Source organism: Rhinopithecus bieti, unplaced genomic scaffold (genome assembly GCF_001698545.2).
Source record: "Rhinopithecus bieti isolate Rb0 unplaced genomic scaffold, ASM169854v2 scaffold_7684, whole genome shotgun sequence".
Classification (NCBI taxonomy): domain Eukaryota; kingdom Metazoa; phylum Chordata; class Mammalia; order Primates; family Cercopithecidae; genus Rhinopithecus; species Rhinopithecus bieti.
The window spans coordinates 3324793-3337652 of record NW_016806071.1 but is presented as its reverse complement, the minus strand read 5'-3'; the positions used below and the strand labels follow the sequence as shown (position 1 = coordinate 3337652).

General features: G+C 42.1%; 1 protein-coding gene across 1 annotated transcript in view; it reads left to right on the top strand.

The window, feature by feature from the left end:
- Window positions 1-12860, top strand: part of ZYG11B (zyg-11 family member B, cell cycle regulator) — a 102781-nt gene that overhangs the window by 58291 nt on the left and 31630 nt on the right. Inside the window, exons 4-5 of the mRNA XM_017874590.1 lie at window positions 4241-4417; window positions 9400-9464. Of these exons, the coding sequence (XP_017730079.1) occupies window positions 4241-4417; window positions 9400-9464 (242 nt within the window). The remainder of the gene's footprint in view (window positions 1-4240; window positions 4418-9399; window positions 9465-12860) is intronic.

Below are 12860 nucleotides of genomic sequence, written 5' to 3'. Positions count from 1 at the left end.
TGCGACAGAGTCTCGCTTTGTGGCCCGCGCCGGAGTGCAGTGGCCAGATCTCAGCTCACTGCAAGCTCCGCCTCCCGGGTTTACGCCATTCTCCTGCCTCAGCCTCCCGAGTAGCTGGGACTACAGGCGCCAGCCACCTCGCCCGGCTAGTTTTTTTGTATTTTTTAGTAGAGACGGGGTTTCACCATGTTAGCCAGGATGGTCTCGAACTCCTGACCTCGTGATCCGCCCGTCTCGGCCTCCCAAAGTGCTGGGATTACAGGCTTGAGCCACCGCGCCCGGCCTGAATCTGCATTTTAATAAGCCCCCAAGATAATTCCAAGGTAATTCTTATGCACATTCATAAGAATTTTGAAAACCAGGCCGGGCGCGGTGGCTCAAGCCTGTAATCCCAGCACTTTGGGAGGCCGAGACGGGCGGATCACGAGGTCAGGAGATCGAGACCATCCTGGCTAACATGGTGAAACCCCGTCTCTACTAAAAAAATACAAAATCTAGCCGGGCGAGGTGGCGGGCGCCTGTAGTCCCAGCTACTCGGGAGGCTGAGGCAGGAGAATGGCGTAAACCTGGGAGGCGGAGCTTGCAGTGAGCTGAGATCTGGCCACTGCACTCCAGCCCGGGCGACAGAGCGAGACTCCGTCTCAGAAAAAAAAAAAAAAAAAAAAAAAAAAAACAAAAGAGCATAGGACTGTATTATATTTGGCACCTTGTTTAGTGGGCACAATTCCAAGAGATGGGTTTTATCTTCTGTTTTACAGATTATGAAATTGAGGTTCTGTGACATTAAGTAATAATATCAGTGGCAGAGCCACAACTTGACATCCTACATACCTTAAATTCTGAGAATGAGGTGCTTGGGTAGGAACCAGTAACATTTTAGTCCTTAGGATATTATCACCAACACCTATCACTCCTTTTATATATATCAGAGGATGTTGGCACTTCGTATATGAATTGTCTTTTTTTTTTTTGGTTTTGATTACTGTGAACCAAGCAACAAAGGACTAGATCTCTAGTCTTGATCTGAAATATTCATTCATTCAGAGAATGATTCGGAGATAAATGAAAGAATATAGGCTATTTGTTTGTTTGTTTATTTATTGAGGTAGCATCTTACTCTGTCACCCATGCTGGGGTGCAGTGGCATGATCATGGTTCACTGCAGCCTTGACCTCCCTCCTGGGCTCAAATGATCCCCCTGCCTCAGCCTCCAGAGTGGCTGGAACTACAAGCATATAACACCATGCCTGGCTGAATTTTAAAATTTGTTATTATTATTGTTTTTTTTTTTTTTTTTTGTAGTGATGGAGACCCACTATGTTGCCCAGGCTGGTCTCAAATTCCTGGGCTCAAGTGATTTTCCCACCTTGGCCTCCCAGAGTGTTGGGATTATAGGAGTGAGCCACTTTTATTTTATTTTTTTAAAGATACAGGATCTAGCTGTATTGCCCAGGCTGGAGTGCAGTGGTGCACAATCATAGCTCACTGCAACCTCAAACTCTTGAGCTCAAGCAATCTTCTGCCTCAATCTCCCAAACGTCTGGGACTATAGGTGTGTGCCATCACACTTGGCTAATTTTTAAAATTTAAAAAAATAAATAAATTTATTTATTTATTTTTGAGATAGTGCCTCACTCTGTCATCCAGGCTGGAGTTCAGTAGTATGATCATAGCTCACTGTAACCTCAAACTCCTAGGCTCCAGCAATCCTCCTGCCTAAGCCTCCCGAGTAGCTAGGACTACAAGCCCATGCAACCACACCCGGCTAATTTTGTGGAGACAGGGTCACACTATGTTGCACAGGCTAATTTTTAAAAATTTTTTGTAGAGAGAGGTTCTTGCTGTGTTGCCCAGGCTAGTCTCGAATTCCTGACCTCAAGTGATCCTCCTGCCTTGAGCTCCCAGAGTTCTGTAATTACAGGCATGAGCCACTACACCTAGCCTAGGCAATTCCTTTTTTTTTTGAGACTGGCTCTCACTCTATTGCCCAGGATGGAGGGCAGTGGCGCTATCTCAGCTCACTGCAACCTCCGCCTCCCATGTTCAAGCAATTCTTCTGCCTCAGCCTCCCGAGTAGCTGGGATTATAGGCACGCACCACCACGCCCGGCTAATTTTTGTATTTTTAGTAGAGAAGAGGTTTCACCATGTTGACCAGGCTGGTCTCGAACTCCTGATCTCAAGTGATCCACCTGCCTCGGCCTCCCAAAGTGCTGGGATTACAGGCATGAGCCACCACGCCTGGCCAAGGCAATTCTTACAGGGAATTTTGCTGCAAAGGAGAGCAAAGAAAAAAGATGGTAATTGTTTGAGTAAGTGAGACTAAAAGAGGGATGTTTTGATTTTTTTTAAATAGGAAAAATATATCTTGTTTATATCCTGATATGAATGATCCAGTACAGAATTAAAAAAATTGATATAGGGGTAGGAGGGGTGAACAGCTTCCCTTCAGTAGACAAGAAAATAACGATCTAACATATACATGGAGGGATTTGTTTTACAAAGGACCCCCAAAAGATTCCTTATGGTAGCGGGCAGGAAGGTGATATGTATGTACGTATGCTGGTAAGTAGGATACACGTCGTAATGAGAATCTGAAGTTTTTTCTGGTTGCTTCAGTTTTCTTTTCTTTTTTTTTTTTTTTTTTTTTTTTTCTTTTCCTTAGAGGCAGGGTCTCACTCTGTCCCCCAAGCTGAAGCGCAGTGGCACAACCATGGCTCACTACAGGCTCTGCCTCCCAGGGCTCAGGCAATCCTCCCACCTCAGCCTCTCAAGTAGATGGGACTATAGGCATGCACTACCATGCCCAGCTTTATATATGTATATGTGTGTGTGTGTGTATATATATATAGAGAGAGAGAGAGAAAGAGAGAGAGATGGAGTTTCGCCCTTGTTACCCAGGCTTGAGTGCAATGGTGTGCTCTTGGCTCACTGCAACCTCTGCCTCCTGGGTTAAAGCAGTTGTCCTGCTTCAGCCGCCCGAGTAGCTGGGATTATGGGCATGCACCACCATGCCCAGCTAATTTCTGTATTTGTTTTTTCTTTCTTTCTTTTTTTTTTTTTTTGAGGTGGAGTCTCACTCTGTCGCCCAGGCTGGAGTGCAGTGGTGCAATTTCGGCTCACTGCAAGCTCCGCCTCCCAGGTTCACGCCATTCTCCTGCCTCAGCCTCCCAAGTAGCTGGGACTACAGGCACCTGCCACCACGCCCGGCTAATTTTTTGTATTTTTAGTAGAGACAGGGTTTCACTATGTTAGGCAGGATGGTCTCGATCTCCTGACCTCATGATCCACCCACCTTGGCCTCCCAAATTCCTGGGATTACAGGCGTGAGCCACTGCTCCTGGCCCCCAGCAAATTTTTGCATTGTTTTATACAGATGGGGTTTCACCGTGTTGCCCAGGCTGGCGGTTTTCTTAGTGTAGTTGAAAGCAAGATCTTCGGCTGGGCGCGGTGGCTCAAGCCTGTAATCCCAGCACTTTGGGAGGCCAAGACGGGTGGATCACGAGGTCAGGAGATTGAGACCATCCTGGCTAACACGGTGAAACCCCGTCTCTACTAAAAAAATACAAAAAACTAGCCGGGCGTGGTGGCGGGCGCCTGTAGTCCCAGCTACTCGGGAGGCTGAGGCAGGAGAATGGCGTGAACCCGGGAGGCGGAGCTTGCAGTGAGTGGAGATCGCGCCACTGCACTCCAGCCTGGGCAACAGAGTGAGACTCTGTCTCAAAAAAAAAAAAAGAAAGCAAGATCTTCAGCTGATAGTGAGGAATGGGAAGGATTTGTCGGGGTTTGAGGGCAGAGGAAAAGTGAGAAATAGTTGTCTAGGCCAGGAGAAGTGAATGGATTTTATTGCACTCTAAGCTCGGCAGTGTTCTCAAGGAACTGAAGATTGAGATTTGAGAATGAAGTTATGCTCTATTCAAGTCAGTGAGAATTTATTCACTGCCTTCCATGTAACAGGCACCATAAGTAGGTCTTGGAAATACAAAGATGAGTGACCTGTGTTGAAAAGATTCATTAGCTTTACAGAAAACCTCTAGATATGAATAGCTGAATACCTGCCTTGATGAGGTAGACTGGAACTATTTGTGAGTAACTTGCTATATCCTAGGCTGTTTGCACATGAGGATGAAAAAGGAACTTACGACATCTTTGAAGTTGCTACAGACCAACAAAATAATGCTGCTCTGTGAAGAGGGCTTGTATTTATAAGGTGAATTAAGAGGACTCTTTTTTTTTTCCAGCTTGTGGTTACTGGGATGAGAAACCACCCTATGAATTTGCCTGTGCAACTGGCTGCAAGCGCCTGTGTATTTAACTTAACCAAGCAGGATCTTGCTGCAGGAATGCCTGTCCGACTCCTGGCTGATGTGACCCATTTGCTGCTCAAAGCCATGGAACATTTTCCCAATCACCAGCAGGTAAGCTTATGTGAATTCCTTTTCAAATAGTCCTTGTAGTGTCTTCTACTCATCTCCTACAGTTCAATTTAATAGACCAAGCCTTCAAATTCAAATGCCTTTGGAGGCTGTGGTATGACTGAGTGTAAGAAAACAGAGAAGTGGACACCAAAGGAGTATATTCCGTGCCTAAAAGCACCTAAATCCATATATTGGGGGACCTAGTACAAGCCATACAAAACTCATCTTCCTCCTAGATCTTGAGTTTGTGATCATTTCAGCAGATAGGCACAGAGGATCTCTTCTGGGCTAGGCACTATCAAATGTTGGGATACAGAAATGATTAAGACATGTCTTTTCCATTTCTAGCAGTATGGTAGAAGGTGTAACCTGTCTTATACTCAGGATGAATACTAAAAATGTTGCTTAAATTTTTTTTTTTAAAGCGGAGTCTTGCTCTGTTGCCAGGCCAGAGCGCAGTGACACAATCTCAGCTCACTGCAACCTCCACCTCCCGGGTTCAAGCGATTCTCCTGCCTCAGCCTCCCAAGTAGCTGGGATTACAGGCGTGTGCCACCACACCCAGCTCATTTTTGTATTTTTAGTAGAGACGAGATTTCAACATGTTGGCCAGGATGGTCTCAATCTCTTGTCTTTGTGATCCGCCCACCTCAGCCTGCGAAAATGCTGGGATTACAGGCGTGAGCCTGCTCACCCAGCCCTGAAAATTTTTTTTTTAGATCATTTGAAATTGACCATTGAGTTGGCGAGTTAGTAAAAAATACTCAGAGGCCCAAAACCAAGTAAAAATGGCAAATCACATTGGTGAGTGGATCATTAAAGCCGGCTTCCCTCATTGAGGGCAGTTGCCAAACTAGATGAAATTTAGGCTTTGATTTTCATGGCCTCTGGAAGCCCATCAGACAGAAGACTCCTAGTATAAAGCTATGACTTCCTCCCCAAAGATACGTTCTTACTAAAAAGGAGCTATAAATAAGTCTGCCTCTGGTAGAGAAACAACAAAAGAATAAGCCCAAAGAAAGTAGAAGGAAGGAATAACAAAGATGAAAGTAAAAATTAATAAAATAAAAAACATACCATTATTTTAGAGAGGATCAATAATTCCAAGAATTGATTCTTCGAACATATTTAATAATATTGAAAACTCATTGACAAAGTTGATCGGGAAAAATGAGAAAGGATGCATATAAAATAAATAGGAAATGGGGTGGGGGAAATGGGAAGTCACTGTATTGGGTTTTGAGTTTCCTTCTAGGGTGATGAAAGTGTTTGGGATGATGAAATTGTGATGGTTGCACAACTCTGTGACTATACTAGAATCCATCAAATTGTACACTTTAAATAGGTGAATTGTATGGTACATGAACTGTATCTCAAAGCTGTTATATATTTTTAAAAACAATGTTCACAGTAGGCCAGGCATGGTGGCTCACGCCTGTAATCCCAGCACTTTGGGAGGCCGAAGTAGTAGGATCACTTGAGCCCAGGAGTTCAAGATCAACCTGGGCAGCATAGTGAGGCCCTGTCTCTACAAATAATAAAAAAATTAGCCCAGCATGGTGGCACACATCTGTGGTCCCAACTACTCAGGAGCCTAAAGAGTACATGCCTAAAAGCATTTAAATCCATATGTGGAGGAATTGTTTGAGCCAAGCACTCAAGGCTGCAGTGAACTGTGATTGAGCCACTGCACTCCAGTCTGTGCAACAGAGCAAGACCTTGTCTCAAAACAAACAGACAAAAAAGAATGTTCAAGCTGGGTGTGGTGGCTCACGCCTGTAATCCCAGCACTTTGGGAGGCCGAGGTGGGCAGATCACATGAGGTCAGGAGTTCGAGACCTGCCTGACCAGCATGGAGAAACCCCCATCTCTACTAAAAATACAAAATTATCCGGGCGTGGTGGCGCACGCCTATAATCCCAGCTACTCTGGAGATTGAGGCAGGAGAATTGCTTGAACCTGGGAGGAGGAGGTTGCAGTGAGCCAAGATTGCACCATTGAACTCCAGCTTGGGCAACAAGAGCGAAACTCCATCTCAAAAAAAAAAAAAAAAGTTCACAGTAGCACTGTGTAGCTGTGTATAATGATAACAAATTGGAAACACCAAACACCACATGTCCATCAGCCTGTGTTTAGTCACACATCAGAATACTTAAAAGCAGTGAATGATGAATGAATTACAATTCCAGATGACAACCTTGATCAATCTCAATTACAAGTTGGGTATTTTTTAAAATGCAGAAGAGTACATACATGTGATTCAATTTACTTGCAGTTCAGAAACTTGCAAAACTATATGGCACATTATTTAGGAATATAAATACATGTTTTGATAAAAAGCAAGGGATTGTTAAACACAAAATTTAAACTAGTTGTTCCTCTGAGGGGAAATGAGAGGGAAAAGAGAGGGCCAAATGGGGCTTGCTAATAGTACTATTGGTAATAGATTCTTTTTCTGAAACCGAGTGGTAGGTACACCTACACAGTGGTAGTATTCGCTGTATTGTTATTCCTTACACTCTTGCTACTCAAAGTGTGTTCTGCTAACCAGCTGTGTTGGCATCCCTTACAAGCTTGTTAGTAAGGCAGAATCTCAAGATCCCAGACTTACAGAATCATTTTATAAAGATCTCTAGGTGATTTGTGTACACATTAAAGTTTGAGAAGCACTGCCTTATGCCTACATATATTTTGTAAATTTTTTTTTGTATTTCTTAGTTAGTAAAAACATTTAAAAACAACTCAATTAAAAAAAAAAACAACCACCCTTGGAACTCACCTATTAGTTGGAAATGCAAATACTATAAATTATTATGTAAATTATCTTCAGCTATTTTAACTAAGTGCTACAGAAACTTGAGAATGATTAATTCTGCCACCTGGATTGGGGTATGGACAAAGGTACCAGGCAGGATTTCAAACGGGAAGTGACATTGACTCACATCTTGAAAAATGAATAAGATTTCCCATGGAGAAAAGCAGAAAAACAGTGGACCTATATGTGAATGTGCAGGCATTCCAGGAAGGGCAAGTTGCGTGTGACTGGAGTGTAGGAAGGGCAGTGTAGGATGAGGCCAGTGATAACCAGATTAGGGCCAGATTTGATGAATGCCAGCATAGGAAATTTTGATTCCACATTGAATTCCTTAAAAACAAACAAAAATTTAAAGAAAATTCCTGAATACTTGCATAGTTCAGACTGTAGCCCCCAAAATCAAAACTCCAGCTGGGCGGAAATTGAAGACTACAGCAGAAGTCTTCCTCTTTTCCATTTCTGCCTGTGGTGTTTTTCAAGTGCAGTCGGTGAAATTTATCTTCTGTTATTAATTTAGCCATTAGTTCAGTTAAGCTTAGCGCTTTGTTGAATTCAGACTGTGTGCACCTGTGCTAAGTTCTAAGCATTCAGATACAGGAACACATAATGTACCATAGTGTAGCAAGTACTGAGAGAAACAAGTGCTGTTGGGAGCCCAGGAGGGGCACTTAGGACAATTTGAAAATTAGAGGCTATACACTGTGGCTTGCCTTTAATCCCAGCACTTTGGGAGGCTGAAGCAAGAGGATCACTTGAGCACCAGGAGTTTGAGCCTGCAGTGAGCTATGATTGTGCCGCTGCATTCCAGCCTGGGTGACAGAGCGAGACCCTGTCTCAAAAACAAACAAACAAAAAACATTAAGAAGTCTTCCTCAATGAGGTAATATCTCTGCCCTGAGTTGAATTGTGAAGGAAAATTAAGCGTTTTCCAGCTAAAAGAACGGGATGGATGGGCTTTCTAAGTGGAGGTAATTAGAATAGCGTTATTGCCTTTCTTACTTCTATGGATCTTGTACAAATTATTGTGTTTATTTGGGAGGAGAAAAATGGTGAAGGAGGAAAGTTATGCCACTAATCAATCTGCCAGATTATGATTCATATTTTAGGGGAGGTAAATGGATCCTCAAGCAGAGTCTGTCCTAGCACCTTGACCATCTGAGATGAATATAAAACTTCCTGAGAAACCCTCTTAATTAATTACACTTGTACCTAACCCATTCCGTATCATTCACCTGGGATTTACTACCAATTTGCCTTTTCTCTGCCATTTCTTCTATTATGTAATCTTTCTACATCTTCCATGAAGCAAATAGGGTGTTCATTTTATATCTGTTTTTCTGTTTCTTAACTAGCTGTATATATCCCATTAGTCTGACTTTTGCCTTCTATGATTGAATTCCCTACATTAAGTCTTCTTTAGGTAAGAAATCTTCCAATTGTACACTAACGCCTTTAAAAAATATCAAAGCCATGTGTCCAAATAAAAAAAAAAATTGGTAGTGTATATATATACTATGACTTTTTTTTTTAGGCCCACACTTATTTTCTTATTTTGCTTCACAGGAATAACTTGAATCACCTTTCTATTATGATGGTGCACCTTGACTGTGTCAAGTAATTTTTCATATTTTCATTTACTCTTGTTTAATTGTGCTGGTCTAAACTTTATTTAAAAGATAGAGCCAAGTCTATCAGTCAGTCTTTAGAGGCCAATGTGTAGAACACTACCCCCCGTGTACTCTATGTTAGAGTCTTCCAAGCAGGCTTGTCTATATTCTTTGATGCTATGTCAACAGGTAAAACTTTCAGCCACTGTTTTTGTCATTCTCTGTACCTCAAAAAATACAGAAGACAAGGTTACTTCATAGGCCACCAGAAAGAAGGAGATTAGCTGTAATTATCCTATTTATTGCCCTATTTCTCATCTAATAGAAAAGGAAAAAAAAAAGGTACAAGTAAACTTGTATGGGTCTCCTGGAAGTCAGCCTTTCAATACTAGGGGGGCAGATAAAGGTTGTAAGAAATAACTGGTGTTTCATCAGTCTTCTTTATATATGTGTGTGTGTGTGTGTGTGTGTGTGTGTGTGTGTGTATGCATGCTACCTTGGTTCAAAGATAACAAAGTGATATTTTATTTAGGATTTTTTTTCTTCCTTTGATTCTTTAGTTACAGAAGAATTGCCTCCTTTCACTTTGCAGTGACCGGATCCTTCAAGATGTTCCATTTAACAGGCAAGTGATAGCTCTAGAACTTAATGTGGGGCAAAACAGAATGTTAGAAATCTGTCTTGGGTCATTTCTTACCCTTTAGGATAGCTCTTTTATAAGATTAATTGAGTAGATAGAATTGTGGGTTATTTTATAGAATGCTAAATCTACTTTCTTTAATTTAGTGCTTTGACATTCATGATAGCAAATTGACCCATGTTTTCATAGTCCTTTGCTTAGGAATTTATATTGGTTATAGTTTTCAAGATATCCACATAATATTGTAAGCTATGAGCATTATTATCCCCATTCAAAAGATAAAAAAACTAAGACATATATAGAGATTGTCTTGACTATGGCTTTGCACTTGATCTTAGCCAAAAGGCCGAGAAGCGATACTATGGCTTTGTGACTAATAACTGCAAGGTTAGAAAGATGCAGGTCTGGCTGGGTGCAGTGGCTCACACCTATAATCCCAACACCTTGGGAGGCCAAGGTGGGAGGATCCCCAGGTCAGGAGTTCAAGACCAGCCTGGTGAAACCCTGTCTCTACTAAAGATACAAAAAATTAGCCGGGAGTGGTGGTGCACGCCTGTAATCCCAGCTACTTGGAAGACTGAGGCAGGAGAATCACTTGAACCCGGAAGGTGGCGGTTGCAGTGAGCCAAAATCATGCCATTGCACTCTAGCCTGGGCGACAGGGCAAGATTCTGTCTCAAAAAAAAAAAAAAGGACGTAGGTCTTCTAATTTTAGGTCCAGTGTTTTTTCTTTTTTCTTTTTGGTAACATATCTCTTATTATTATCATTATTTGGTATTGAATTATGGAAGAAACTTTTTAAGGAGCGGTTAAGGGAGGCCATATAACTAGATTCCATTAAATATTAAGGGGACCTTTATTTTCTAAGATGTTATTTTGGAGCTTAAAAAGTGTTTTTTTATTTTACTATTTTAAAACATAATTTTTCTTTTTCTTTTTTTTGAGACAGGGTCTCACTCTGTCACCCAGGCTGGAGTACAGTGGTGCGATCTGAGCTCACTGCAACCTCCTCCTCCTGGGTTTAAGTGATTCTCCTACCTCAGCTAACTGAGTAGCTGGGACTACAGGCATGTGCCACCACGCTGGGCTGATTTTTGTATTTTTTGGCACAGCCAAGATTTCACCATGTTGGCCAGGCAGGTCTCAAACTCCTGACCTCAAGTGATCCACCCACCTCGGTCTCCCAAAGTGCTAGGATTACAGGTGTGAGCCACCATGCCTGGTCTTATAATTTTTTCATAATGGCGTTTTTAAAAGGAAATTTATACTTCATTATTTAATGAAAAGTATGTTTCTCAAGCAGCAATTTCTTTTTTTTTGAGACAGAGTTTCACTCTTGTTGCCCAGGCTGGAGTGCAATGGTGCAATCTCAGCTCACTGCAACCTCCGCCATCTGGGTTCAAGCGATTCTCCTGCTTTAGACTCCCAAATAGCTGAGATTACAGGCATGTGCCATTATACCCAGCTAATTTTTGTATTTTTGGTAGAGATGGGGTTTCACCATGTTGGCCAGGCTGGTCTCGAACTCCTGACCTCAGGTGATCCACCCACCTCAGCCTCCCAAAGTGCTGGGATTACAGGCATAAGCCCCCACGCCTGGCCTTCAAGCAGCAGTTTTACTGTGATTTTATTTGAAATAAGCAATTTGGATGAAAATATAACTACATATATCTCATATAGATTGCTAATTTTATTTTGGAAATATTGAACCTCTGTGCTCATCATTGTAACAAAGTCTAAGGTAGGAAAGACATAGTCACTCTCCTAAAGATTATATTCTACTCCTTAATGTTTTCTTAAAGGGCTAGATTATAAATACTCTAGGCCTGTGGGCTATAGAGTCTCTGTTGCAGCTATTTAATTCTGCCATTGTCCCTCAAAAGCAGCCGTAGGTAATATATAAGCAAATGGATATTGCTGTGTTCCAACAGAACTTTACAAAACAGGCAGCCAGATCCACAGGTTATATAGTTTGCCTACCTCTCATCTAGCCAATGCACTGTGCTAGAATTGACCTTCTTTGTGGTCAGAGGCTATGATTGGTTCATCACTTTGTCTCTAGTACTTGGGTGGATATTTAATGGATTGATAGTTGAATGAATGAATGAATATTACATGAGACAGAATTTTTCATAGAAGAGGTGTTAATGAAATGCATTGGGCCCCCACACAAGGAAGGAAAGATTCTGTCTGACTGATGCTCATTAAGGATTTCATGTTTGTTATGGCACTTGAGATAAAAATGGTAAAAACTAACATGTATGAAGCACTTACCACTGCCAGGCAGGCGTTGTGCTGAAGTGTTTTATGTATGCTTATTCAGTCCTCAGAACAATCCTGTGAAATCATTACTCTTATGATCTTCATTTTTCAGATAAGGAAATAGAGACACAGAAAGGATTAGTAACTTGCCTGAGGTAATAAGATAGTAAGTAGCAGAGTCTAGATTTAAATTCAGTCTGACTCCAGATCCTCCATTTTTTCATCCCTGCTATGTTGCTTTGAAGATGAGAGCTGGTTGAATTGTTCTATGGGTGTGAGCCACCACGCCCAGCCTGGAATCAGTTTTTGTTACTATTTTACAGATAAGAATATTGAAGTTCAGAGAGGTTAAGGAATTTGGTCAGAGTCCCAAAGTTAAGCCAGGCGCATGGCTCATGCGTGTAATGCCAGCACTTTGTGAGGCCAAGACAAGTGGATCACTTGAGGTCAGGAGTTCTAGAGCATCCTGGCCAACATGGTGAAACGCTGTCTCTACTGAAAATACAAAAAATTAGCCAGGTGTGGTGGCGGCTTCTAGCTACTCAGGAGGCTGAGGCAGGAGAATTGCTTGAACCCAGGAGGCAGAAGTTGCAGGGAGCCAAGATTGTGCCACTGCACCCCAGCCTGGGCAACAAGAGTGAAACTCCTTCTCAAAAACAAACAAAAAGTTAATAAGTGGTGGAGCTGATATTTGAATCCAGGCTGACTTCAAAGTGTATGATGTTCTTAACAACTTGACTACATTGCCTCACATGATAAAATAATTTATTTTATTGTTATCATTAACATTAAGTAGGACTAGAATTCAAACCCAGAACTGACTGGACAATCTCTACACTTTACCACTAGCCTGTGTTACCTCATACTTGTGGGCATGTGTGAAGACTAATGAACAATCCACTTTGCAGAAAGCATAGGGTAGGCAGGAAAAAAGCTTGATATGGCCCCACGCCAAAGTCCTAGAATGCTGTGAGTACGGGAGTGACATCATACTTAAGTCCTCAGACAGGTTTATTTTCCTTCCTTCCTTCCTTCCTTTCCTTCCTTCCTTCCTTCCTTCCTTCCTTCCTTCCTTCCTTCCTTCCTTCCTTCCTTCCTTCCCTCCCTCCCTCCCTCCCT